We start from the raw sequence: 27,159 nt of genomic DNA, 5'->3' as shown, positions 1-27,159 counted from the left end.
TTACTCTCTTAACCCTCGACAATATTTCCGTTTCCCCTCCATCTCCACGAATTCAGACTCAAAGGCCGAGTTTGTGGTTTTTTTAAGGTTCCCAACCTGTCCACTGAATTCAATGCCACCATCTAGGCTGACACCAACTTATATCATCAAACAATAGTTTCTTAGGCCCATTCTTCTTTAGAATGGGCATTATTGTTTAGGTTTGTAATGAATCACAAATTAGGGTTTATTCAATGAATGTCATACCTTTCTCTTTCTTTCTTGGGATCATAGGCCATCATAGAATGAGAGTTTACTATTTGATCTACAATGCTTCTTTCGTAGGTGAAGATCAATTGTAGTATACATCATAATTAATATTTTTATCGAGTTTTAGGATTATATGACATTCTTAAAGAATAACAGAAGGAACAATCTAATGAAGAAGGTGATGTTGCTTGCATTGAAGATGAGGATATTTCAAATAATGGAAAAATCATTACTAATTATCCTATTAATCATAATTTGGACCTCTATTTCTAGAGGTTGGTAGTATCAGAGGATGGAGCAACTTCTATCATCTCAAGTCAAATTCTTAGTTTGAGATGGTGCTCTGCATGAGAAGCATTTTTGGTGTGTTTTTTTTCTTGTTTTTTGATCCTCACAAATTTAAACAATACATATTGTGTGCAACCTAATTTTAGAGATAGGTTTGGGACTTGATATTTTTCTCAATATGGATTACTGTCAAGTGAGCTTTAGAGTACATGATTGAGAATTATACCCTTTCGTGGTCATGAGATATGGTAGAGCTTTGTCACATCTCTTAGGTATCATTGTTGAATTATTCAATCCTTTTGTGTTCAAGAATGAGAGGGTAAAAACATAGCTCAAAACTACACCTTTCCAAGAGTCACAAGACAACTTAATGGAACCTTGCTTGGTTCAAGGTTTGCTTTCGTAGAAATATTTTCTCAAAATATGTATTCAACATGTTTTTCTTTGCAAATGTGAAGGGCGGGGGGAAGGGGGTGAGGTTCCTAAAGTAAGATGCTATGATGTCTTTAGGATTAATAGATTATGGGGGCAGGGGGCAGGGGGAATGTTAATAAAATACATTATTACTGAACTATCAGTTATGAAATTGTGTAGTTTCCAAACTGGAAACATGTTCAATTTAATGTACCCATATTCACAAAATAATACATCAAATTTCTACTATTCTACAAAAAGGGGAGTGAATCCATTGTAATCAAATATAATTAAAACCAAATCTATAAATATGATCTCCAAAAGTTAAACAAATGATGCACAACAAAAAGATACCATACACCATAACACAATGATTTATCAAATATAGAAACCTTGTTAAAAGGGAAAACCATTATGAGGATGTCACCCACAATATACTTTACTAATATATAAGTTCCTTGTGAAAGGAAGTGACCCTTTTAGGATTCAAATAACTGCATTTGGTACAATAGTCTTTATTATGAGACCTTTTAACCCTTGTTAGAAGGTTCAAACCCTATTAGTGGCTGAAATAAAATAAGTACATCCACTATATAAATACTCTAGTAAGTGTGAAAGAAAATCTTTAAGGATGACATATCCAAAATCAAGATCTGACTGATCTGCAACTTACTTTCCAAAGTAGTTTCTTTGAAGATCATTATAATCAAACAAAATCATCTCTCTCTTCTCTAATAATCTAGCATAGAAGATCACATCAACATCAACTAATCTAAAATACATGCATACTCAACTAATGAAAACATCTTTATAGTATACTCTTTAGAAATGATTAATTAGGTCAGCATATTAGAGCTTTCCCAATGCATATTTAATTACACAAGTCTATGCTAGGGCATACATGCCTTCATAAGTATTATTACACTCATTACAATAAGGTTTCCACATATTACAATAAAGATATTACATTTTAGAATAATGAATTACACATTTCCTCAACATAGTTGGCTACTAGTAAAATATAACACATTCTAATCATTAGCGACCTTGTTAGAATAATCCAAACACTTCTCAATCACAAATGTATGCACATGAACATTGTTTTTTCTTAAAAAAACCTCTTTTCTTTAAAGAATGGACTATATGTTAGAAACAATAGTCCACCAAGATAACTGAGGGCAGGGGGTATTATCTTCTTTAAACAAACTTAACCATTCAACCAAAGTAAACAACAATCATAATAAGATGACATAGACAATTACACCAGATATGTTAACTAGGGAAAATCCCAATGGGAATGATGCCCACAGGATGATGTACTAATATAAATATTCCTTGCTAGAGGATGGACTTTGTTAGGAGTTTATTACAATATTTAGTACATAGAGTCCCTATTAAGAGACTTTGAATCCCTACATACGATTAACTTTTCTTTGACAAGTACGCTTGCTAATCTTGTCAGGCATTGATTTCAAAATGTTAGTATCAATATCAATCAAATATTTTGGTCTTCTAAAATGAATTCCAGAAGGTGTTATAATCTCTTCCATTCCCTCAATATTTTGAACATGAACATAAGGTTGAGTGTATTGCGTACCTTGAACTAAAGATGATGTACCTTGATAATAAGATGCAAAAGATAGAATATCACCTACTTGATGTATTGATGTTGTGCCTTCAACATGACATGATGGAGTGTGTATATCATTGGATCTACAAATCAGTGTCTCTTCAACATGAGAGGATGATATGACTTCAACATTGGAAGATGGTGTAGCAGAAAATATGACTCCAACATTGGAAGATGGTGTAGCGGACAATATGACTCCAACATTGGAAGATGGTGTAGCAGACAATATGACTCCAACATTGGAAGATGGTGTAGCGGACAATATGACTCCAACATTGGAAGATGGTGTTGGAAATGATTGAAAAGATCATACATAAAACGTAATGGAAATAGTAAAGAATGTTTTCAATCATTGTTTTGTCATTGATGTCAAACTTGCTACTTGCAGGAATGAAAATTGCTTTAGTGATCCAAATACTATCAATTGGTTGATTGACAAGGAGGAGGCAATCAATAAGATGTAACTAGAACACCTAGAGAAAGGTTGAAGTTATGATGTTGTAATGAAGTATAAGGATCGGCTAAGCCATTGATGAAAAAGTGTATTGATGACATACTCTAAGACACAGAGAATGGGCACATTGAAACATATCAAAGATGTAAGATTTTAGCTAAGTCATTTGTGAAGCCTAACTAAGTCTATTAGAGAGGGAGCCGAGCAAGCTAGTCAGTGCCGAATAGATTCCTAGTTGAAGCCGAGCAAGTTCAACCTAAGTAAGTGCTGAGTGATCTTCAAGTGTCGAGCAGATACAAGTGCCGAGTCAAGAAACAAGTGCCGAGCAAATACAAGTGCCGAGTCAAGAAACAAGTGCCGAGCAAATACAAGTGCCGAGTAGGATACAAGTACCGAGTAACATACAGGTGCCGAGCATCAGTAAACCAATAATTCTGAGTTGCTGCATTATTTCAAAGATCCAAGATTTGCCAAATCTGAGTCGACAAGGTTGTTATCTAGAATTCTATGAATTAAATAGAAGATAACAGTGATGAGCTGGTGGCACGAAACATCATGTAAAACATTTTTGGAGAATACAATTGGACTTTAGACGAAGTTTCTAGATAAGAGCAAGATATGGGGTAGATACATTGTACCCTACCTAATCCACCTGAAACCCTAAAATTGGAGAGGAAGAATCAAGCAGGAAAGGGACTCCAGATTTCTATTTAAGGAGTCATAAGGTCACAAAGAAAAGTGTGAGAGGAGGTCAAGCATGAAAACATAAAGTGTTGAAGGAGGTGCTAAGGAGTAAGAGAGCACAGTTACTCTGCTTCAACAAATGACCACAGATATGGTTGCATTGGTATGATGAGTAAGAAGACTCAAGGAGATGAAGCTTGAGATGACAAGCTGTCAAAGCTGAAGTGATGAAAAGCCAAGCAAAAGGACTGAATTGAAGTGTGATAAGAAATCTGCAAAATATGTTGTAAGTTGTATCAGATCAGAAAGCCATTATTGTTACTCTCTAGCAATTGTAATAGATAGTTTAAATCCTATGAACTTAGGTTGGTTTAATAGTCATGTTATAAATCCTTTAACAGGGTGACATTCCAAGTGAATGTTCTAAAGTCCTTTGACCAGGTCCATTCCTAACAGTATGGTGAAATCCTCTAACAAGGTCACATTTAACAATGTGTTGTAAGCCTTTAGTAGGGCAGGCTTTTAACAGGGCATCACTTTAGAAGAGTGAGAATTAAGTAGCATGTTACTAGTGGTTTTTTCCAAATTGGATTTCCATGTAAATCACCGTGTCATGTGTTGATCTTGCATGTTTTATTCCTGCATATTGATTTACTGTAATTTGCTAATATGATTGATTTAAGTTTGAATGGATGAAAAGTTTATGGGCTCACTATAATTTGAGAAAAAGTATTATTAAGGCATTTAGACCTTGAATAACTGATTCACCCTCCCCCCCAAGTTATTCTAAAGAATTCTAACAGATGGTGTAGCTTCACAATTCAATTGTCTTCTTGAGTGTAACAGTCTCATTTGTTCTCTTTGTCTTTCCAATTTTTCCTCTTTGTTTCTTTGTACCGGTGGTTCTTGATCCTCTTGGAAAGTCAATTCTTCATTATTTCTTTGCAATTTTCTTTTCTCATTTAGTAATTTCATTTTATCTCTTTTAATTGTCAAATCTCTCTCTCTCTCTCTCTCTCTCTCTCTTCATTTGTTTGAATTTTTGGTTTCTTCCTTGGCATGATGATGATTTCTACATGTCAAATTATTCAAACATCTGAATTACTTAAAATGTGTAAATTACAAATTATTCAAATACATATAAAAATTATAATTATTTGAATGAATACACAATATATATCAAACAACTTGTTAAATTTTTAACCATTTCAAAATAACATTTCATTCAAACATACAAATTTCAATGAATTCACTATATATTAAACAACATGTCAAATTATAATCAAATTTGTATCTATATATCAACAAACAATATTTAAAATAGATTGCACTAAACTTTTCTATACAAGGAATATTCAAAAAGTCTTCAAATCACGTATCCAATGATTGAATTTGGTGTTTGCTAACTTTCAAAAGTGTTGAAATAGTGTTTGCTATGTTGAAACCCATGATTTCTATTAGAATAACAGAGTGCATAATAGACCAAAAGCAGAGAATGGATGAAATGGGCCCCAAAAGTTGCTTTTTGTCCATTTTTAGGTGATTTCACATAGTGCGTACGCACTATGTGGAAACACATCACTCTCAATCTTCCCTACTCTCAATCTTCCCTACTCTCTATCCTCCCTACTCTCTCTCCCATCCCCTACCCTCTCTTATCCCCCCACTCTCTTCTCTCCGATCCCCTACTCTCTATATCTGTCACACACACTCCCATCCCCCCATCTCTTTCCCTCTCCCTCTCCTACTGCCTACTATCTCTCTCTCTCTCTCATTCTCTCTCTCCCTCTCTACTCTCTCTCTCCCATCCCTTACTCTCACTCTCTCTCTCCCATCCCCTACTCTCTCTCAAACTTTCCCATCCCCTAATGTCACTCTCTCTCTCCCATCCCATACGAGCTCTCTCTGCCACCATCTACTCACTCTCACACACTCTCTCCCATCCCCTACTCTGTCTCTCTTACACACATGCTCCCATCCTCCCCCTCTCTCCCTCTTCCACCGCCTACTTTCTCTCCCCCATCCCCTACTCTCTCTCTCCTCTCCCATCCCCTAATCTCACACTCTCATACTCTCTCCCATCCCCTACTTTGTCTCTCTTACACACATTCCCATTCCCCCCCTCTCTCTCCCTCTTCCACTGCCTACTTTCTCTCCCCCATCACCGTACTCTCTCTCTACCACCCCCTACTCTCTATCACACTCTCACACCCTCTCCCATCACCTACTCTCTCTCTTTCAAAGACACACACACTCTTATCCCCCCACTCTCTTCTCTCTCATCCCCCTATCTCTCTCCCTCTCCTCTCCCACTCCCTCTCCTACTACATACTATCTCTCTCTCTCTCTCTCAAGTTCTCTCTCTCCCTCTCTACTCTCTCTCTATCTCCCATCATGTATGAGCTCTCTCTGCCACCACCTACTCACTCTCACACTCTCCCCCATCCCCTACTCTGTCTCTCTTACACACACACACTCCCATCCCCCCTCTCTCTCTCTGTCTCCCTTTTCCTCTCCCACCACCTACTTTCTCTCCCCCATCCCCTACTCTCTCTCTCTCCTCTCCCATCCCCTACTCTCTCTCTCTCCTCTCCCATCCCCTACTCTCTCAAACTCTCACACTCTCTCCCATCCCCTACTCTATCTGTCTTACACACACTCCCATCCCCACTCTCTCTCTCCCTCTCCCATTTCCTACTTTCTCTCCCCCATCGTTGTACTCTCTCTTTGCCACCCCCTACTCTCTCTCACACTCTCACACTCTCTCCCATCACCTACTCTCTCACACACTCTCACACTCTCTCTCCCATCCCCTACTCTATCTCTTTCATAGACACACACACTCTTATTCCCCTCACTCTTCTTCTCTCCCATCCCCTACTCTCTGCATCTATCACACACACTCCCATCCCCCCTATCTCTCTCCCTCTCCCTCTCCCACTCCCTCTCCTACTGCGTACTATCTCTCTCTCAAGTTCTCTCTCTTCCTCTCTACTCTCTCTCTCTCTCTCTCTCTCTCTCTCCCATCCTATACGAGCTCTCTTTGCCACCACCTACTCTCTCTCACACTCTCACACTCTCTCCCATCCCCTACTCTATCTCTCTTACACATGCACTCCCATCCCCCCCCTCTCTCTCCTCTCCCATACCCTACTCTCTAGATTTGTCACACACACTCCCATCCCCCCTCTTTCTCCCTCTCCCACTCCCTCTTGCACTGCCTAAGTTATCTCTCTTTCTCTCTCAAGTACTCTCTCTCCCTCTCTACTTTCTCTCTCCCATCCCCTACTCTCACTCTCTCTCTTCCATCCCCTACTCTCTCCCATCCCCTAATCTCTCTCTCTTGCCCCCATCCTATATGAGCTCTCTCTACCACTTCCTACTCTCTCTCAAATTCTCACACTCTCTCCCATCCCCTACTTTATCTCTCTTATAAATAAATACACATTCCCATTCCCTCTCTCTCTCTCTCTCACACAGTCCCTCTCCTACTGCCTACTTCTCCCATCCCCTACTCTATCTCTCTTACGCATCTTACACACTTCCATTCCACCTCTCTCTCCCTCCCACTCCCTCTCCCACCGCCTACTCTCTCTCTCTCTCTCTCTCACACACACACACACACACACACACACACTCTCCCTCTATCTCCCATCCCCATGCCATTGCCTACTCTCTCTATCTCTCTCTCCCCTCTCTCATTCCCCACTCTCTCTCTTTCACACACACACACACCTATCCCCCCTCTCTCCTCTCCCATCCCTTACTTTTTCTATCACTTTCTCTCCCTCTCCCACTCCCTCTCCCATTGCCTACTCTCTCTCTCTCTCTCTCTCTCTCTCTCTCTCTCTCTCTCTCTCTCTCTCTCTCCCTGCCTCCCTCCCTCCCTCCCTCCCTCTCTACTCTCTCTGTCTCTACTACCCCATACTCTTTGTTACATTCTCACACTCTCTCCTATCCCCTACTCTCTCTCTTTCTCTCTTACACACATTTCTATCCCCACTCTCTCTCTCCCTCTCCCATCGCCTACCCTCTCTTCCATCCCCTACTCTCTCTCGAGTTACTTTGTCTTCCCCCTCTCAAATTCCATACTCTCTCTTTCACACACATGCACTCCCATCCTCCTCTCTCTTGCTCTTCCTCTCCCACTTTGTCTCCCATTGCCTACTCTCTCTATCTCTTTGTCTCTCTCTCACACACACATAGCCATTCCCCTACCCCACTACCCCCCCACTCAGCTCTCTTTTGGTCTTGGTTTGCAATTTCGGCCTCAATAGTGCGTGCGCCCTATAGTGGGCATGCACTACTAAGAATTCAATGCTTCCAATAGCGCATGCACGCTATAGGGCGCATGCGCTAGTAAAAGCTTTGCATTAAGCCCAAGCCTAAGGCTTGGTTTTTCCTTGGAGATCCAACCCAAAGGTTTGGAGTTTATAAACAGGTCTGAGATGTGTTTTCCAACAAACATACCAAAAATGATTGATTTTCTTGTATGCTCCCCTTCAAGATTCCTCGTGGTTGGGTATCGATAAGATCAGGTTACATAGCATTATAGGTCTCTATGTTAGCTATCTAACCATATAATTTATTTTTAATTTGAACTATTTCAAGCCTTTCATGTATAATTTCTTTTGAATATATGTTCATTTTTTGTCAAAAACTACCATGTACTAATTGGGCTATAGATTTTAGCTCGTTCATCAAAATATGCAAACCTTAGTTTTTTAGAAACTAGACTCCATTCTACACACTTTGAAAAAAAAAGTTTTGATTTTAGATTAGTTTTCAATTATTTCTAGGGGGAGCACATAGATATTTCACGTTTTTGGGATGTGTCTAGTTAAAAAATTCATTAAAAAAAATACATGTTATAAAATTACCCAAAAAATCTGGGATAAACTACATAGTGTTAAGTAACTTTTGACCAGAGTGATTAAAGAATTTCATAAAAAAAGTTAAAATTTTAGTGGGGCCACACTTTGTACTATGTTATATTTTTTTGGAATAAATAGTACCACTTTTTGTGGTCCCCTTTTTTGAGGACCTAAAACTAAACCATTTTGAAAAAATTAGTAGTTTAGAAACTAGATTCAAAGGACTACAACTTTTGTTTTTGTCATATCTTAAAATTTTGAGTGTAACTATCTTCAAATTCTTGTTGAAGTTCAAAATTTGCAGATTTCAGGAAAAAGGTGTCCACTTATACCCCCCTTTTGGCACCACAACTTGGTGCACTTACCCACTAATGGCTTCAACTTCTAATGTAGGATAAGGAGACTTGGATTTTATCATGCAACTTGCCATGGATTTGAGAGTCCTAATCCTCAGTGCTGCAACATCTATCTTGTGCAAACTAAATGCTGGTGGATTCTGAAGATCAATTCCCTCATGTTTGCAAAAGTTTTGAAGTCTTTTGTCTGCATATCTATTCTCATTGTCCCCCCATAAAACCTTGATGGCTTTCCTGGATTTGTGTTGAACATGAGTCTTAAAGTCTTGAAGCTTATGAACCACTTCATTCTTGTGATGAAGGAAGTAGAGCCAAGTGAATCATGAAAAGTCATCAACAAAAGTAAGGATGCAGCGGCCTTGGCTGATTGAAGTCATTGCAGAGGGTCCTGCTAAAACCATGTGAGCTAACTAGAGAAAAACTAGTGCTCTAGAAGACTTGCCTTTATCATACTTCTCCTCAAGATGCATATCCATGGAACATGATGAAAAATATCCCTTAGAAAAGTTGATGTTAGGTAGACCTTGGACCATGTGTTTAAACAAAAGTTGCTGAAGATGGCGGAAGGTGAGATGACCAAACCGCTCATGCCATAGGTTGATTTGTAAATTAGAGTGAGTCAACAAGGCTTGTAAAGGAGACTTAGGCACAAAGTGAGAGAAGGAATATATCCTCTTATCATCATTGAATTTCCTCACTGCAACCAATGAATCATCTTTAAGACTTCGGACCATCACTAAATCTGGAAGGAAATCAACTTTGTGACTATCTCCAAGGTGAGTGATTTGGTAAACTAATAGGAGATTAGAGCTAAGGTTTGGAATGTAGAGAACATCTTTGAATTCCCTATTTTCCATTTCCACATGTCCTTTCCCTTCAACTTCCATTTTGGTATCATCTCCCATGAAGATGTGTGGTACCTGTGACTACTTCAATGAAGAAAAGTCTCCCTTTGAAGAACCCATATGATAGGAGGTACCTGAGTCAAGTATCCATTTCGAATAAAAACTTGAATTTTCCATAAGTGCTTGCCATTTTCCGTTTGAAGAGGTTGGAGTTGAATCCTTGGAAGTACCTAGCACTTGAATCTTGTTTTTCCTAAGTAGGGTTTCCAACTCATCAATTCTTTTAGTTTTGCAATGATGCTCAAAATGATTTGGCTTTTTGCAATATGGACAAAATAGTTTGTCCTTCTTTACATTACTTCCCTTCTTGTTGGAAGAAGAATTGCCTTGCTGTGAGGAGGATTGTTGTATCTCAGATTGTGATTTCTACTTCCACTGCTTCTTCTTGTTGTTGCTAGAACTTTTCCTTCCTTGACTTGATTGGTGCTCATCACAAGCCACCAAGACTTTGGTCTTTAATGTCTTGAGAAGTCCTAAATCCATCAAGTGAGATTGTTCAATAATCAAAATCTTTGCAAATGCATCAAATGAAGGCTTCTAGTAAGTATTTCCCATGGTCAACCTATGGGTATTGAACTCAAAACAAAGGAAGCATACTTTGAAGGTAGTCTCTTTAGGATGTGATGAATCAACTTGCCATCCTTCATGAGATTTCCACAATCATTAAGAAGTGCCCTATACTCATTGGATTTGTTGATGTAATCTTGAATTTTGTCAAAGTTCTTTGGATCCAAGAGAAGTAGATCATCCTCAATCTGAAATCCCTTTTGCTCATCCACCTTATCATACAATGATTCAAGTTTGTCCCATGTAGGTTTGGATTCTATACAACTGGCAATGTGAAAGAAGAGATCTCTATGTACACAACTCCTGATAATTCCTAAAGTCTATTGGCCTTATTTTTTCCATTCAATGAGTTCTTTAGCATTAGTAGGTTTGGTAATTGTACCATCAACATAAAGACTATTTTCCATTAATTTACTCCATGAAATATCTTTCCATGTAGAATAATTGCGTGAAGTTAGAGGTGGACATTTAAATGAACCCATGATACAAAAAATTTAAAAAAAAACAAAAGAGAGACATAAGAACACATTAAACACCCTCCCTTTCACTCAATCAAAAGACCCCCCCAAAAAAGATGCTTTTGACACTTTATAAGTAGTGCATGTACAATGGGCCACTTGCCAAAATGAACAAAGTGGACTTTCTAAATTTTCTTTTACAACTACCTTTTGAGGCCCAAATCTATCACTAAGCATTATAGCTCAGATGTATAACAATTCTAAAAAGTAATCAAAGCTTTACAATGCAAAAAAAATCCTAGTTCTAAAAATGAGATTTTTGTCCACACAACCCTAGAATCTGACTACAAATGTAGAAAGTAGATGAAAAATAATGCACTTTCAAAAAAATAGAACCTGAAAAAGTGACTAGATGTGTCCATATGGAGTGTTTAAAGTTGCAAAATGCAAGATTATGCAGGTATAGTCACCAAAAAATCCAATTTCTAAAAAATCCTTACACCAAAATTAGAAAAGAATATGACCACTAGAAAGTTTAAGAAATTCTACCCAATTTCAAAAAAAAATTGCACTTGAATCAGAGTCCAGATGTCCAAATTATGGGCTCACAAAGTCAGGCTACCAAAGAAAAAAGCAATTTGGAGAGGGGTCTGGAAAAAAAATTGCATGCTTAAATTTGATGGTCAAATGGTCATTGCAATAGATCAAAATTGGCTGGGAATGACGGTTAAATGACCGTCATTTTTCCCCCATAAATGATGACATCAACAGAAAATCAGTGCTTGAGCTGACATGGTAGGGTGACTATGCTGTCCATATTGTATGGATGTGACATGTGTCCTATATGGTAGCTAACAAGGACTATACAACCTTGATGATAGGATGACATGTGGCAGGTGACATTTCATAACACGTGGCACAGGCTAACATGGCAGCTTGCCTGCATGTCAGTCTGCATGACAGGGTTGGTTCCATGTGTGTAGTCTTCATAGGCACCTACATGGAAAAAGCTGACTGTACTACTTAAGTTATAGACGTGTTGATGACTATGCACAGGAAATTCTATGGCTAACAGCTATTGCTAAAGGAGTATTGCTACTTGTCTACACTGGCTATGTGTTATGTGCTGCCAAAATATCCACTACCTATCGGAATAAGTGAAACCCTCACCAAAAATTCATTGTAGCATGCATGGGGGAGGCCAAAGTATTAAATGTGCTAGATTTTGAAATGTGATGGCTAGATTTATGGTTGGAAGGTAGAGTTGTGATCACTAGTGGATAGACTTTAGTCGGTTAGAAAACAACAACTCGCTAAGAGTTTAAAAAATGGTCACCGACTTTGTTGGGATTAATCTCACATTGCTGTGGTGAGGGTCTGTGCTATGTTTTAAAAGAAAACACTTGCAACTATTTGATAAAAACAACCACCAGTTGAGTGTGTGGGGCTTTGGCCAGTCTAGTGGACTTGGACGCTGGTGAAGTTGAGCAGTTATCGGATTATTTAGTGCGATGGCAAAAAATGTATAATAGTCCACTATAAAAAATGCTATCCATACTAATGGAATATTTTCTACAACAAAACAAAATATACCAATGCGTAGGGCCAGGATCTGGTAGCTTGGTTTTGCAAAAAAAATTTCTCTGCTGGCAAAATAAATAAAATTGCAGAGAATAAATTATAGACCCAAATTAATTAAATTGATCTGCAAATGACCATACTCGAATTGCAAATCAGGGCCTCTGAGTGCCAATTTGCAATTTTTTTCCTCACGATCAAATTTGAGCTAAGGTAGCCAAATTTATAGTTGATCTTCACCAAATCAGTGTTCTAGATGCAATGACAAGGTCAGATCTGGCTCTAGACAATCCCAATTTCTATAGTACTTTGGATTCGGGCCAAGGTGCTAAAGTAACAATGGTCTCGAATGGCTATGTGATGAGAAAATCTCCAAGCTCTGATACCATGTAAGAATTTTTGTTAGGGTGGAATTGACCCAAGAACTAAGAACTCAAACACAAACACAAGCACAACTATAGACTAGAAAGAGAGAGTATGATCAAAATGAAGATATATTCATTCAATATGCCATGTAAAAGTACACTAGGAGTGCCTGAATATAAAGGCCTCTAAGATACATCTAGAATGCCTCAGAATCAGCTACATGATAAGTCATACAACCAGGCACATGTCCACCAGATATGGGTTATCCTTCATTAAGCACAGATGTAAGTGCGATGATGAGAGGATAAGCCTACAAGGGTGTAGCATGCAAATCAGTGTTGTAGACAACATGTGCTAAAAGTTAGTGCGAATAACTGTATTGTCAACATGAAAACTCAGTGAATGATGCAAACTCCAATGTTGTAGAGACCGTGTGTTGAAATAGAGTTGTGTACTTCTATGTTGTCAACATGACAACTCAAAAAGGTACACAAACTCCTAAGTATCTCACAAAATAAAATAATAAAATAATGCATTAACCTAAGTAAAATTAAGTAAGCGTAAATAATAAATATGTATTTACACCAACAGAAATGCTTTTAGATGTTTTCATACTCTACTTTTTTCACATCACCACTTTTCGGCACACCATGATCCTACACATACCCATGTATAAATGACTTAATTATGGAATAAATTTTACTTTTTACTTGTTGTTGATGTTGACTTTTTGATTTGATCTCTTGTAATTAATGTGATTTTATTATATTTCATGATTGAGTAAAATGTGGTCTCAACACATTTACATGGTATTATTGGTTTTTTCCAAACATTGAGTTAAAAAAATTGGATTACATAGGGAATGATATAAACAAAATATATACCTATTTTCTAAATTCCTCATTAAACTCAAAAATATAAATTCATCTACAAAACAAGTAATCGTTGTTCCAAGAATTTTTTGTTTGTTTGATGACATCGATGCCTTGTGTCTATCTTGAGAACAAGATATTGTTCTTCCAAGATATTTTAGTCTATTTCATAATGTCTGATTCCTGAGGCCATTTCAAAAACAAGAGAGTGTTCTTTCAATATATATAGCTCATTTCGTAATGTTGTTATCAAGAAAAATCCAATGCTCCTGCAAAAAGATATGACAATATTCCTAAGGAGATTTTGACTCTCAAGTGATAAGTTATTGCAACTTCTTTATTCGCAACTTATAAAAACTCCACATTGAGTATTGTCATAAAGGGAACCAATTCAACTCCTTCAAAGGAAAACATTAGCTATAGAGTTGGAACTGTTAGAGAATATTTTAGTATGGATATTGTTGGCCAACACAAAATAAATTAGGGAGGGGAAACATGTGCAATGTCCCCATTATTAGAGTTAGTTCGAGACAAGTAATTCCTACAAAATAATGGTTAGAATCAAAACAATGACAAAACTAACTACATTATTCTATCCTCTAAGTTAACCCCAATCTTAAGGATGTCTCCAAGTTGGGCTTCCTAGCTCATAGCTACCTCGTCGTCTTCCCAAAAGTGCATCCCTTAAGATTATTTTTGGGCAGGAATCCTCTATCCATAGCTACTCACATATGCATATGTTGAAAATATCAAAATATTTTAGCACATAAATTATTGGCTAGACAGACAATGGAGATGTTAATATCTCCATGCTCCATGCTTCAATATTGATTCTCGAACATGACAGACAATGGAGATCTTAATATCTCACATGCTCCATGCTTTGAGTCTCATTAATATCCATGGTGCTAACCCCATAGGTTAACACAATATTATCTACAACTATGATTCATTAATATAAATAAATTCATAAATATAATTAAACAAATATAATCCATAAACATACCTTTCTTACTTTCTTCTTTTCTTGGTCCATGTGGCTCTATCTTTAGTTAGCCCTTCAATGAATTATTCCTTTTAGAATTATCTCAACTCTATATTTACTTTCTAGAATTCTTCCTTATCTAATTATAAGGAAAGGAAAAAATATACTTTTTTGTTTCTCCTTTTCCAAGAGTCACAACCTTTCATAATACAAATCCTTTGAAAAGTCACAACACTTCATAGTTATAATCCTTTTGAAAAGTGACAACACTTTATAACTAAAATCCTTTCGAAAAGTCCCAATACTTTATAATCAAAATATTTTTGAAGTCACAACTATTTATAATTATGACCCTTTCAAAAGTTTTCCTCCTTTCAATATTATTGATACCTTTTGAGAAAGTCACTTCTTTATTTTTTTCATATTACTTTCCTCTTTGAACTCCTCCCTTCTTCTCTTCTTTTATCTTCTCTCTAGAATAAACTCTCCTCTCTTTAATATCTTAATTTTAAGGCGTCATCTCTATTTGTTAAACATCTCTTGACTTTTCATTAGATTTAGTTAATTTATATTATTCCATCTTGTACTATTTATTTACTTACTTATTTTTGTTTATTATTATTTATTATCAAATTTTATTTAGAAAGTTAAGAGACCTTCTACAATACTGTCTCTTATATTTAATTTTAATTCTTTATTTACTCATTAAAATTTTATTAATTTTTAATTATTTAAAATATCATACTAAATATTATTTTGTTAATAATATACATCAAATAATTATTATTTCCTAGTTTTATATTTTAGTATTAGTTTTAATATAACTTTAAATTATTATTATTTATTTAATAACATGTATTATCTAACATTATTAAAATTCTATCTTAAAATGGGGAAATGAAAATATGTAACCTATTTGATGGAAAATGCGACTTTGATACTTCATATCCTCTCCATAGAACTAGAGATTTCTCCTTTGTAGATGAGGCATTTGACTACAAAGGCAATAGTTGTATGTTTCAACTATTTCCCCTTGAAATTATTGAATGTAATATGATGGAAATACATAATTAGAGGAAATGTGAAAAAATTAGTGTACAATGTGTATTTTATTATTACTAGGTGTTGTAGTTTGAATGGATTTCGATAGACTCCTCTTCATTTTTTTCATTTTATATTTGGATTTTATTTTTTGGTTAATCATTATTTTGCACATATAATTTCTCTGGGTTTATAATTAATTTGCACATTTTGGGTTTATCTATGATCTAGTGGATATTTTTTGTGAAAATTGAAGTGTCTCATTTCTCTCCAGAATCTGTACCATCAGAAAGATCATGACGTCCTGATTCCAATGCAACTTGAATGGACAAAAATAGAGTTCAAATGTAGAATTTATGCTCAGTCAAAGTTTTGGTCAATAGATAGACTAGAGGGCTAGATAAGAGGTGAAATCAAACGATCTCAAAAGTGGTCAATAATGGATTTCAAATTAAAGATCTCATCACAAGCTTTCCAACAGTGTTAGTTTCGTCAGAAATAGAGCTCGTATGAAGAAGTTATGACAATTTGAATTTTTGGAAGCAAAATGTAATAGTGATGATGTCGGCATGCACAGTCACCATTTTGATCCAATCTAAGAATGAGACGTGGCATAAGTAGACAAATTAATTTGGGTTTGAAAAATTATTGTTATGGGTTTTGAACCCATAACCTCCCATTTCTTATTTTTCCTCTTTGCGACTAGACCACGTAGAGTCCTTAACAAACATTTAAGAAACATTCTATTTAAAGTTATTCAAGCTGCCAATTGTGCTTTAAGAGGCCACCGACAAGGGTTGAACCTGTAACCGACAACCGGATAAAACAATTTGTGGCCGTTGTGCCACACTATGGCTTTAATACTAATGGGGTATAATATCTATTTAACTTTAACAAACATTCGAGCCATTCTTTAAAAAGGGTTTTGTTATATGGTTATAACTTTTTATCCCTAAATATTGATAAAAATCTAAAATTATAAAGGCCAAAGGGGTTATTCGAAGGGGGTATTTTGTTTCAAGCCCTATTATTGTAATAATTGGTTTTGGCCTATTTTAGGCAGATTTGATGTATAAAAGGGGGTGTGAGGTGAGAGTGGGAAGGGAGTTTTTCTTTAGGTGATGAAGTATTGAAACAAGTGATACAAAAGAGAGTTCTTGTAAGGATATATATATATATATATATATATATATATATATATATATATATTTGAGCCATTCTTGTATGTCGAAGTTTTGTTGCTACTGAAGTGCTCGAAGGAATGGTCTTGGTGCTTTGTACTTGATTTGGAGATTAATCAGATCGGTCATACTCTATTGGAGCCGACCTAGAGACGTAGTCATGTTTGTGATGAACTCCATAATCAAATTTTGTTTGCACTGTCTACCTTCTCTCTCTCAATTCTATTTATTTCACCTTAAGTTTTGAGTTTGATGCTTAAGTTCATTTATGTAAAAATATATTAGGACTTCCACTAATTTGATTTTATTTAAGCATTCAATATTGCAATTTAGTCTAGATCCATTCATCAGATCAATCTAGAATTTAAATATAGGATTTTCTATGGGCTTCTCTTGGTATTTTTTAAATTTTAAATATGGGGTTTCTCTTTCTTTTTTAATAATGTATTAAATAAATAAATGTACTAGTCACTATGGTTACAAGTCTTTCAAATATAAGTTTTTTTTGATGTCTTAAATAGTAGCCAAAAGAAGGGGGCTGATCTCATAGTACAAAAGACTAGAGAACAACCAGTAGTTACCCCTACTATCTAACTAATACCTTTTTTGGATATCAAAATCATGTTAATGATTATCAACATAACAAGGCACTTTTTAATATCGGTATCAACCAAAGTACCCCTAACATACATACGATACCAAAATGTAACCCAACAACATAAATTACAAGTGCTGATGTTAAAACATTTAATATCTACTATAACAAAAAATGCCACAAAGGGCATGAAGTTCACAGTTAACCATAACATAAAAAAAACTAAAAGAAAGAAAGGGATAGGGGATAGTTCCCCTCTTTGTCCTCCATGTTCTCCCCCTTCTTCTCATCAGGATCCTCCATGGACGGTTTCTTCACCTCCTCCTTGACGAATTTTTCTAGTAGAGTCTTAAGCCAATAGTCCATCAGAAAGCTGTAGAGGGAGCAAGTGGTCTCACTCTCTTTTCCCACACATTTCTCCTCCTTGTTAACCTATAGAAAGTACCAACATTTTGTATTCTCATATAAGTTATTTTTAATGCATGGACGCTTTGTATTCTCATATTTCATCTGTTTATATATGCTTGAGGCTATTGTCCATATTTTTCATTTTGTTGGTATCATTATGGTAGACTAGTTCTCACAATCTTCTTAGTATTATGATAGATTGCTACAATTATCACATACCATCTTTTTGAATGTTTGAATGAAGATAAATTGTTGCTGAAATTTCAGTGTTCAAGTGTGAAAGCTTAACTAATTGTAACTTGTGTAAGGAAGATATCAATATATAGCCAATATGACAAAAACTAAGGGAATTGGTGGAATTGCAATCAATGGATTTCAACACCATAACTTTACTAATATACGTGTTCTCTTAAACCATGCATGATTTCTTGTTTTTAGTCAATCTATTTATTAATGCTTGGTATTTTAGTTTGTATGGTTCATTTTACATGTATGACTATATCACTACACTTACTCTAGATTTGTATGTTAGTATTACTCGATAGAAAGACTTGCTTTAGCATATTGTACACTACATTACTTTACATTGTGATCTATTTTATGTTCATATACATTTCTACTTTTATAATTTACAATACTTAAATAAGTTTCAAAAGTGATTCTTATATATATATATATATATACTTAGATTATTTTTTAACCCACTTCACCTTATCTAGGCGTACAGAGGCGTATATATATATATATATATATATATATATATATATATATATATATATATATATATATATATATATATATATATATATATATATATATATATATATACACTTAGATTAGAGGCGTACAACCTAAGTTGGCCTAGTGGTGGAGAACTTGTACTCTTGAAAGAGAGGTCACAAGTTTAAATCCCACTGAGGGGTAGGGTATGTACGCCTCGTTTGTAGCGCCAAGCGCCTCTCAAAAAAGAGTATGAGGTAGTCCCATATCACTGTCACCATATGTAAACCCAAAAACTATTGCATAGTGTCGTGGACTATAAAACCACCTTTCCTTACCTTTCCTTTCCTTTCTATGGAAATATGGGATCCACCATCCAATAACCTTAGAAAGTCCATAAAAACTGTCTAGTTTAATTATTCTAGATTCATAAATGAAAAAGTGAGGCCAAACGATTTCCAGACTGTAGGATCCTCAAAGTAACTTATCTGTGGAAATATGGTATCTACCTTACAGTAAACCTAGAAAGAATTGTTATCAATGAACGTAGCTTGCATAAATAGTAATGGAATGGAACTCAGGAGCTATCAGATTGATTATTAAAGCTGGAGATGGTATCAAGAGTTTTATTTAGTGGCCATAATACATGAGAAATTATTATTTGTTGATGATGAGGAGATCTCTACTTGTGGCAAACCATGCCGCGACCTCGGGTCTCCCTGTGCAGTTGAGGTCGACGATGGAGAAATCGTTGATGTCTCTATTGTTGTTGTTGTTGGGCGAGCTGAATCGGGTGACTTTGCAGTCGGTGGCAGAGTCGGCCTCGCCTCCCACCACGGGCATGGCGGCTCCCAAGTTGATAGGGCTCCTGTACTCCTCTCCGTATGTCTTCCCGAGCACACCATTCACTTTGGGGCTGAGTGAGTAGAACTTGAAGCTTAGCTCCAGATGCACGAAGCAGTCCTCTGACTCCGCCATGATTCCATACTTGTGGACTCGAGACTCATTGGGAGTGATGGGCACCGCGCACGCTATGATCGTGAACTTGTTCCCCACTTGGATGGTTATGGTGTTAGCCTTGTCAGATCGGATGATAGTGATGAGGTTGGAGGGTGAAGAGAGGGCGAGAGTGGCAGTGGCTCCCTCCTCTCTGGGAAGCTGGATGGAGTTGCCATCCAAAGAGGGCACTGGCTAAATAGCCACAAAAATGCACCCGGCTATTAGCCAATGTCGTGACTTACTCTATCTCCATCTACGTTTGTCAGCCCCTCTCTATCTCTGTGCATGGATATGAGGTCACGGGTACATACGGGTACTTGCATGCAACGATGGAGATGGATTTGTTTTGGGTTGTCATAGCTTACACGGTCTTTACATGCACCGTCAGTGGATTAATACTCTCGCGTGCCTACACCGTGACAGTTTAAATAGAGATAATAGTGTGAGGTAGTTTGTACCAAGACCTTGGTTGGGTGAAGTTTATTAGAGTGGGAGTTCCTGAGCGTGTAAACAGATCGCTGAAGTTGAGGCAGTTTGCACTAGTACCTTGGGAGGACATGCAGATTAATCGATTGATGCAGAGATGGAAGATTGAACTTGTTGAGGCATGATTGTGGAGAGCTGGTGGATTGAAAATCCATTGTCCTAGACTTGTGATGTGGTTCTTGATTGTTCATGTGAGGTGGAAGGTTACGATCTGACTTGCAAACAGTTTGGTGGTCATAAGGAGCATGGGAAGGATTTGTTGCAGAGGGTTTATGAAGATCTTGGGAGATGGCTCCAAGAGGATTGGACCCTAAGATGATTGCAAAAATCCATGATATAGTGGAGAGGAATTTTTCTAAGATGTTTTCTCGGTTGGATGCTAGATTGGCTGATCAAGCTAAGAAGGTCAAGGTGGAAGAGGATGGTTTTGCTGATCAGTTTGTGGAGCCTGATGCAGAACCTGTAGAGAAAATAGAGGTTGTTGCTAAGGATATTCCTAACCTTGCTGATGTTGGGATGGAGATTAGTTTTTATGATCAGTTGGTTGAGTCTGACATGGAGACTACAGAGCATTTGGTTGTGGATGATGTAGTTGATGTTGGTGGTGACTTGTATGTTGTAGAGCACTTGGTCGTGGATGATCTGGTTGTTGTTGGAGGTGAGTTATGTATTGCAGAGCATCTTGCTGTGAGCAATGAGGTTACTGGTGTTGAGAGTTTGGCATGTGTTGATGGAGATCTACATGTGGCTATTGATGTGAGCTTTGTTGCTACGGGTGTGGATTCACTAGTTGTTGATGTAGATGAGAGTTTTCTGTTGAAGCATTATGTTCAGTTTGTTCTTGGGAGTGAGCATGCTGATTGAATGGTTGAGATTCTAGTGTTTGATAGAGTGATGCAGATGTGGAAGATTTGTATGTTGGTTTTGTTGTTCCTGTTGAGGTGGAAACCTTTGGTGAAGATGAAGATGGTTGTAGACCTTTCTTTTTGGCGTCAAAGTGTGGGACACACTTTTCTATCTATCGGGGGAGTCTGATGCAGGAGCATCTTGCATGGAAAAATTATTGAAAAAAAAATCTAGAGAGAGAAAGTGATGAAAATTAGAGGAGAAATAATAAAATAAAAATAAAAAGGAGAAAAGAAAGGAAAAGGGGATTTCTATTTTCGAGGTGCATAGGTGGCATAGTAGAAAAAATAAAAAATAAATGGTTGTCATTCCATTTATCGAGGTGTGTGGGAAGAATTCTAGAAAGTTATGAATATTGTAGAAGGTTATGGAAGTTGTAGAAGGTTGTGGATATTGTGTAGGTGGAATTCTAGAAGGTTGTGGATAAGTCATGCATTGGGTGGTAAGTGCCTATTTAAGCAAGGCTTATGAGAATTTCTAATCAAGCTCAAGAAGTGGAAGCTTGAGAAGGAGAAGCTCGAGAAAAAGAAGCTTAGGAAGTAGAAGCTTTGGAAGGTGAAAGCTTCAAAGTGTGAAAGCTAGAAGGTGTGAAGGCTTCAAGGTGTGAAAGAGAAGGAGGAAGTGAAGAGTGAGTTTTCCTGAGTTTGTGAACAGAGCGCCGAATGTGAGGCAGCTTATAGCAGGATTGTGGTGGACTTGTGAGTGTGTAGATAGAGTGCCGAATGTGAGGCAGTTTATGCTTGGATCTTGGATAAAGTTGGAGAAGAGCTAGTGACTGCGGTTTAGAAACAAGGAGGTTGCTTGGTGGCTTGCGAGCACAAGTTGAGATCTTGGAGGTTTCTACCAGAGTGTGGATCTGGACTACCTTAGGTTTGAATTGGATCTTGAGAGATCTTGCAAAAAGGTTATTGTAATTGCTAAGGATTTTCAAGTTTAATAAAATTTCTTGGGAAGAATTTTATCTCTCTTTGTCTTCATATTGTTGCATTCTTGGTTATGAGTTGGTAGGGTGGTGTGGCCCTTCATCAGTGGTATCAGAGTAGCCCTTCATCAGTGGTATCAGAGTAGGAGTTCTTGAGTGTACAAGAAGATCATCAAAGTGTGAGGTAGTTTGTACCAAGACCTTGGTTGGGTGAAGTTTATTAGAGTGGGAGTTCCTGAGCATGTAAACAGATCGCCAAAGTTGAGGCAGTTTGCACTAGTACCTTGGGAGGACATGCAGATTAATCGATTGATGCAAAGATGGAAGATTAGACTTGTTGAGGAATGATTGTGGAGAGCTGGTGGATTGCAAATCCATTGTCCTAGACTTGTGATGTGGTTCTTGATTGTTCATGCAAGGTGGAAGGTTGCGATCTGACTTGCAAACAATTTGGTGGTCGTAAGGAGCATGGGAAGGATTTGTTGTAGAGGGTTTATGAAGATCTTGGGAGATGGCTCCAAGAGGATTGGACCCTAAAATGATTGCAAAAATCCATGATATAGTGGAGAGGAATTTTTCTAAGATGTTTGCTCGGTTGGATGCTAGATTGGCTGATCAAGCTAAGAAGGTCAAGGTGGAAGAGGATGGTTTTGCTGATCAGTTTGTGGAGCCTGATGTAGAACCTGTAGAGAAAATAGAGGTTGTTGCTGAGGATATTCCTAACCTTGCTGATGTTGGGATGGAGATTGGTTTTTATGATCAGTTGGTTGAGTTTGACATGGAGACTACAGAGCATTTGGTTGTGGATGATCTAGTTGATGTTGGTGGTGACTTGTATGTTGCAGAGCACTTGGTCATGGATGATCTGGTTGTTGTTGGAGGTGAGTTATGTATTGTAGAGCATCTTGTTGTGAGAAATGAGATTACTGGTGTTGAGAGTTTGGCATGTGTTGATGGAGATCTACATGTGGCTATTGATGTGAGCTTTGTTGCTATGGGTGTGGATTCACTAGTTGCTGATGTAGATGAGAGTTTTCTATTGAAGCATTATGTTCAGTTTGTTCTTGGGAGTGAGCATGCTGATTGAATGGTTGAGATTCTAGTGTTTGATAGAGTGATGCAGATGTGGAAGATTTCTATGTTGGTTTTGTTGTTCCTGTTGAGGTGGAAACCTTTGGTGAAGATGAAGATGGTTGTAGACCTTTCTTTTTGGCGTCAAAGTGTGGGACACACTTTTTTATCTACCGGGGGAGTCTGATGCAGGAGCATCTTGCATGGGAAAATTATTGAAAAAAAATTGAAAAAAAAAATCTAGAGAGAGAAAGTGATGAAAATTAGAGGAGAAATAATAAAATAAAAATAAAAAGGAGAAAAGAAAGGAAAATGGGATTTCTATTTTCGAGGTGCATAGGTGGCATAATAGAAAAAATAAAAAATAAATGGTTGTCATTCCATTTATCGAGGTGTGTGGGAAGAATTATAGAAAGTTATGAATATTGTAGAAGGTTATGGAAGTTGTAGAAGGTTGTGGATATTGTGTAGGTGGAATTCTAGAAGGTTGTGGATAAGTCATGCATTGGGTGGTAAGTGCCTATTTAAGCAAGGCATATGAGCATTTCTAATCAAGCTCGAGAAGTGGAAGCTCGAGAAGGACAAGCTCGAGATGAAGAAGCTCAGGAAGTAGAAGCTTTGGAAGGTGAAAGCTAGAAGGTGTGAAGGCTTCAAGGTGTGAAAGAGAAGGAGGAAGTGAAGAGTGATTTTTCTTGAGTCTGTGGACAGAGTGCCGAATGTGAGGCAGTTTACAGTAGGATTGTGGTGGACTTGTGAGTGTGTAGACAGAGCGCTGAATGTGAGGTAGTTTACGCTTGGATCTTGGATAAAGTTGGAGAAGAGCTAGTGACTGCGGTTTAGAAACAAGGAGATTTCTTGGTGGCTTGTGAGCACAAGTTGAGATCTCAGAGGTTTCTACCAGAGTGTGGATCTGGACTAGCTTGGGTTTGGATTGGATCTTGAGAGATCTTGCAGAAAGGTTATTGTAATTGCTAAGGATTTTCAAGTTTAATAAAATTTCTTGGGAAGCATTTTATCTCTCTTTGTCTTCATATTGTTGCATTCTTGTTTATGAGTTGGTAGGGTGGTGTGGCCCTTCATCAGTTACATTCTAGATAATGTCCCAACATATTAGATAACATCAATCTCCAATGTTAAACTTATATCCAACCCCTTTAGTTTGACCATAACTATCTTTTGCTTGATAAAGTCATGAAATGCCCAATATAACAATTAAAAAATTCTTTGAAATCACTTTCAAAATCACTAATGTCATCATGAAGTTATACCACAATGAATACATTATTCCTACCCACTAATGATTCCTAATCCCCTTACTTGAATAATCATCCACTTCCTTGGCAATTTCATGAATTTGGGTTCCCTATTTTATTCTCCAAGAAAACAAATAAACCTTTATGACATCTTCTTAATACTTTGACTTTCCATCTACACATGCTCGATAAAGCCATCAAATTCCTAATATAACAATTTAAAAATTCTTTGAACTCATTTTCAAAACTACTAATGCCATCATGAAGTTGTACTACATTGAATACATTATTCCTACCCACTAATGATTCTTAATCCCCCTACTTGAATAATCATCCACTTCCTTTGCAATTTCATGAATTTGGGTTCCCTATTTTGTTCTCCAAGAAAGAAAATAAACCTTTATGACATCTTCTTAATACTTTGACTTTCCATCTACACTTCTTCCCAAGCCTACCACTCTCCTCTATATTAACATTCTTTTTCCCTTCCCAAACTTCATAAACATGATGGTACCACTAAAATTACACCAATTTGAATGTAAGTATGCCAATTTGAATCAATGCTTAATGCAATGAGCATGGAAAATCACATTCCAAATCCAACCTTTATGTTTCCTTTATGGCTTTCATTCTTCACATCCACTTAGATGCTCAATCAACTTCTTATTATAACATATCCACTCTCCTTATCAACAACATATATCAATAAAGAAAGCTAAAACTATTTTTAAAATGTGATAGATATAACATTTAGTAAACTTCTAAAAACAATTATCAAAATAAAAAAGAATATTACAAATAAAATAAAATAAATCATATACATAAGGCAAATTCAAATTAATTATATACATTAGACAAATAATTTTAAAGTGAAATAAAAGAAAATATATAAGACTAAAATAAATAATTAAGTAAAATAAAATATGATATTTTTCAATTGCTTTAAACCTAAAACAAAAATTAAAATAGTAACTACTAGTTGAAAGTATTGTTTTAAATATTTATAACACTATAAATTTTATTAACTTATAGATTAATTTAAGATTTTGAAACAATATTAAAGCTTTAATTTATGACATTCATAATATTTTTTATTTATAATAAATTTAATCAAAATAACTAAAATCAATATATTTATTTATTCTATGCAAGAACATAATGCTTAATATCTTATGTCTTATGAAATTTAGATGTGCTTATTTTTAAATTTTTAATAAAACATGAGTTTCAATTTTATTATTGTCATTTGTTTAGATGACACTTAATATGATTATTGAATTTGTAATTTTTAAGTTCAAAAGAAAAATTCTTGATTTGAATATTTTATTAATCAATTTTTATTTAATATTTTATATATATCTACATTTACAATAATAAAATAAATAATAATATAATTTTTATTTTAAATATTTAAGTTAAACATTATTTTATAATAGTTTTTTATATTTTCACTTCAAACTATGTTTTTATATTGCTTTGTAAAACTTGATTTTAAAATTATTACGACTTAATTAAAGAAATTGAAACCACATAATATTTACTTTTGAAATTTTAAATTTTTTAGAACTTAGATAAAATTTAAATGAATACTTATTGTTCAAGTGATCTCTATTTCAAATTTTAAAAGGAGAAAAAAAATGGCTTTCACACAATAAACATTCACCTTCCTAATAGACCAGAAATGTATATGTTATAGTTCAAACTCACTCTCTTTCCTTATCTTGCAAAACAACAGTTTGAAATCTCAACAAGCACGCATATATTGCTTTTGGTTTTTGCAAAACAACAGTTTGAAATCTCAACAAGCACGCATATATTGCTTTTGGTTTTATAAATTATTAATGTTCTTTGTATCTTCACAAGTATAATTTTATGTTTCTTCAAAATTATTTTATTATAAAATTTTATGCTAGAGTCGAAACTTCTCATATTTTTGCTTATAGCATATTCAGTTTTATTATGGCAAGCTATACAAAGATTTTGTATAAGAAAATTCGATTTAAACTATTATCTCTATTTAAACTGTCACAGTGCAGGCACACGGGACTCTTAATCCACTGACGGTGCATGTAAAGACCGTGCGAGCTGTGACAACCCAAAACAAATCCATCCCCATCGCTGCGTGCAGGTAACCGTACGTATCCGCGACCTCATATCCGTGCACGGAGATAGAGAGGGGCTGACAGACGTAGACGGAGACAGAGTAAGTCACGGCACTGGCTGATAGCCGGGTGCATTTTCGTGGCTATTTAGCCAGTGCCAAGGGGATGGAGAGCTGGTCGAGGGAATCGTCCCAGGAAGAGGAGGACACTCTGTTGGCTCCGAGGAAGAGCTTGCGTTTGTTGTTGTTGTTGCTGCCACCGAAGAGGACTCCGATGGACTGCACCCACGTGAAGTCTCTTTCCATTCCGTCGCCTCTCTTCCCGATGAAGTGAGCGTTGATGTGGAGCTCCGAGTCGGACACGAGACAGAAGTTGGAGTCTCTCTTGCCGTGGAAGTAGAACATGATGCCATCCCCCACGATGAACCGAGGGTCCTGGCACACCCCTCCGGGCTTGTTGCATGCTGCACACCACACACACACCCAAATTTATTATATCAATCTCCACTTTCCACTATAAACTATAAAAACAAACAAATGAGAATTATGATAATGCAGGATTAGACATGACAGATATATAAGATAGGGCTAGCTACTTACGGCAAACAGCCTTGCAACTCTTGCAGTCCATGACGCAGCCATAGGCACAGTCGTCGGGACAGTAGTGGGCGTATCCATAGCAGGTCTTCCTGTACGCCCACTCATTACATGAAACTCTCTTGTTTCCCTTTCCCTGTGCAACCATGCCGTTTGCACTCACCATGACCACCACCACACAAAGTGCAGCGATCGACAT

The 27,159-nt window shown here is 36.6% G+C and overlaps 1 protein-coding gene across 1 annotated transcript; it reads right to left on the bottom strand.

The window, feature by feature from the left end:
- On the bottom strand, positions 1–27,159 carry LOC149532097 (uncharacterized). The gene is made up of 4 exons (XM_089808434.1): positions 26,964–27,159; positions 26,530–26,827; positions 19,323–19,808; positions 1–127 (listed from the first exon to the last, which is right to left on the bottom strand). The coding sequence occupies exons 1-4, from the start codon at positions 27,157–27,159 to the stop codon at positions 1–3; spliced, it is 1,107 nt and encodes a 368-aa protein (XP_089664560.1).

This window comes from Cupressus sempervirens, chromosome 11, assembly GCF_028749045.1.
Source record: "Cupressus sempervirens isolate cs-2001-9-10 chromosome 11, ASM2874904v1, whole genome shotgun sequence".
In the NCBI taxonomy this organism is placed as follows: domain Eukaryota; kingdom Viridiplantae; phylum Streptophyta; class Pinopsida; order Cupressales; family Cupressaceae; genus Cupressus; species Cupressus sempervirens.
This window is presented reverse-complemented; position numbering and strand designations above follow the sequence as displayed.

Coding starts and splice junctions, on each gene's coding strand:
- LOC149532097 (XM_089808434.1), bottom strand. CDS start 27,159: ATGTCGATCGCTGCACTTTGTGTGGTGGTGGTCATGGTGAGTGCAAAC. Junction 26,828..26,963: donor GAGTTGCAAGGCTGTTTGCC/GTAAGTAGCTAG, acceptor TGTGGTGTGCAG/CATGCAACAAGCCCGGAGGG. Junction 128..19,322: donor AGACCCGAGGTCGCGGCATG/GTTTGCCACAAG, acceptor AGTTGGTGTCAG/CCTAGATGGTGGCATTGAAT.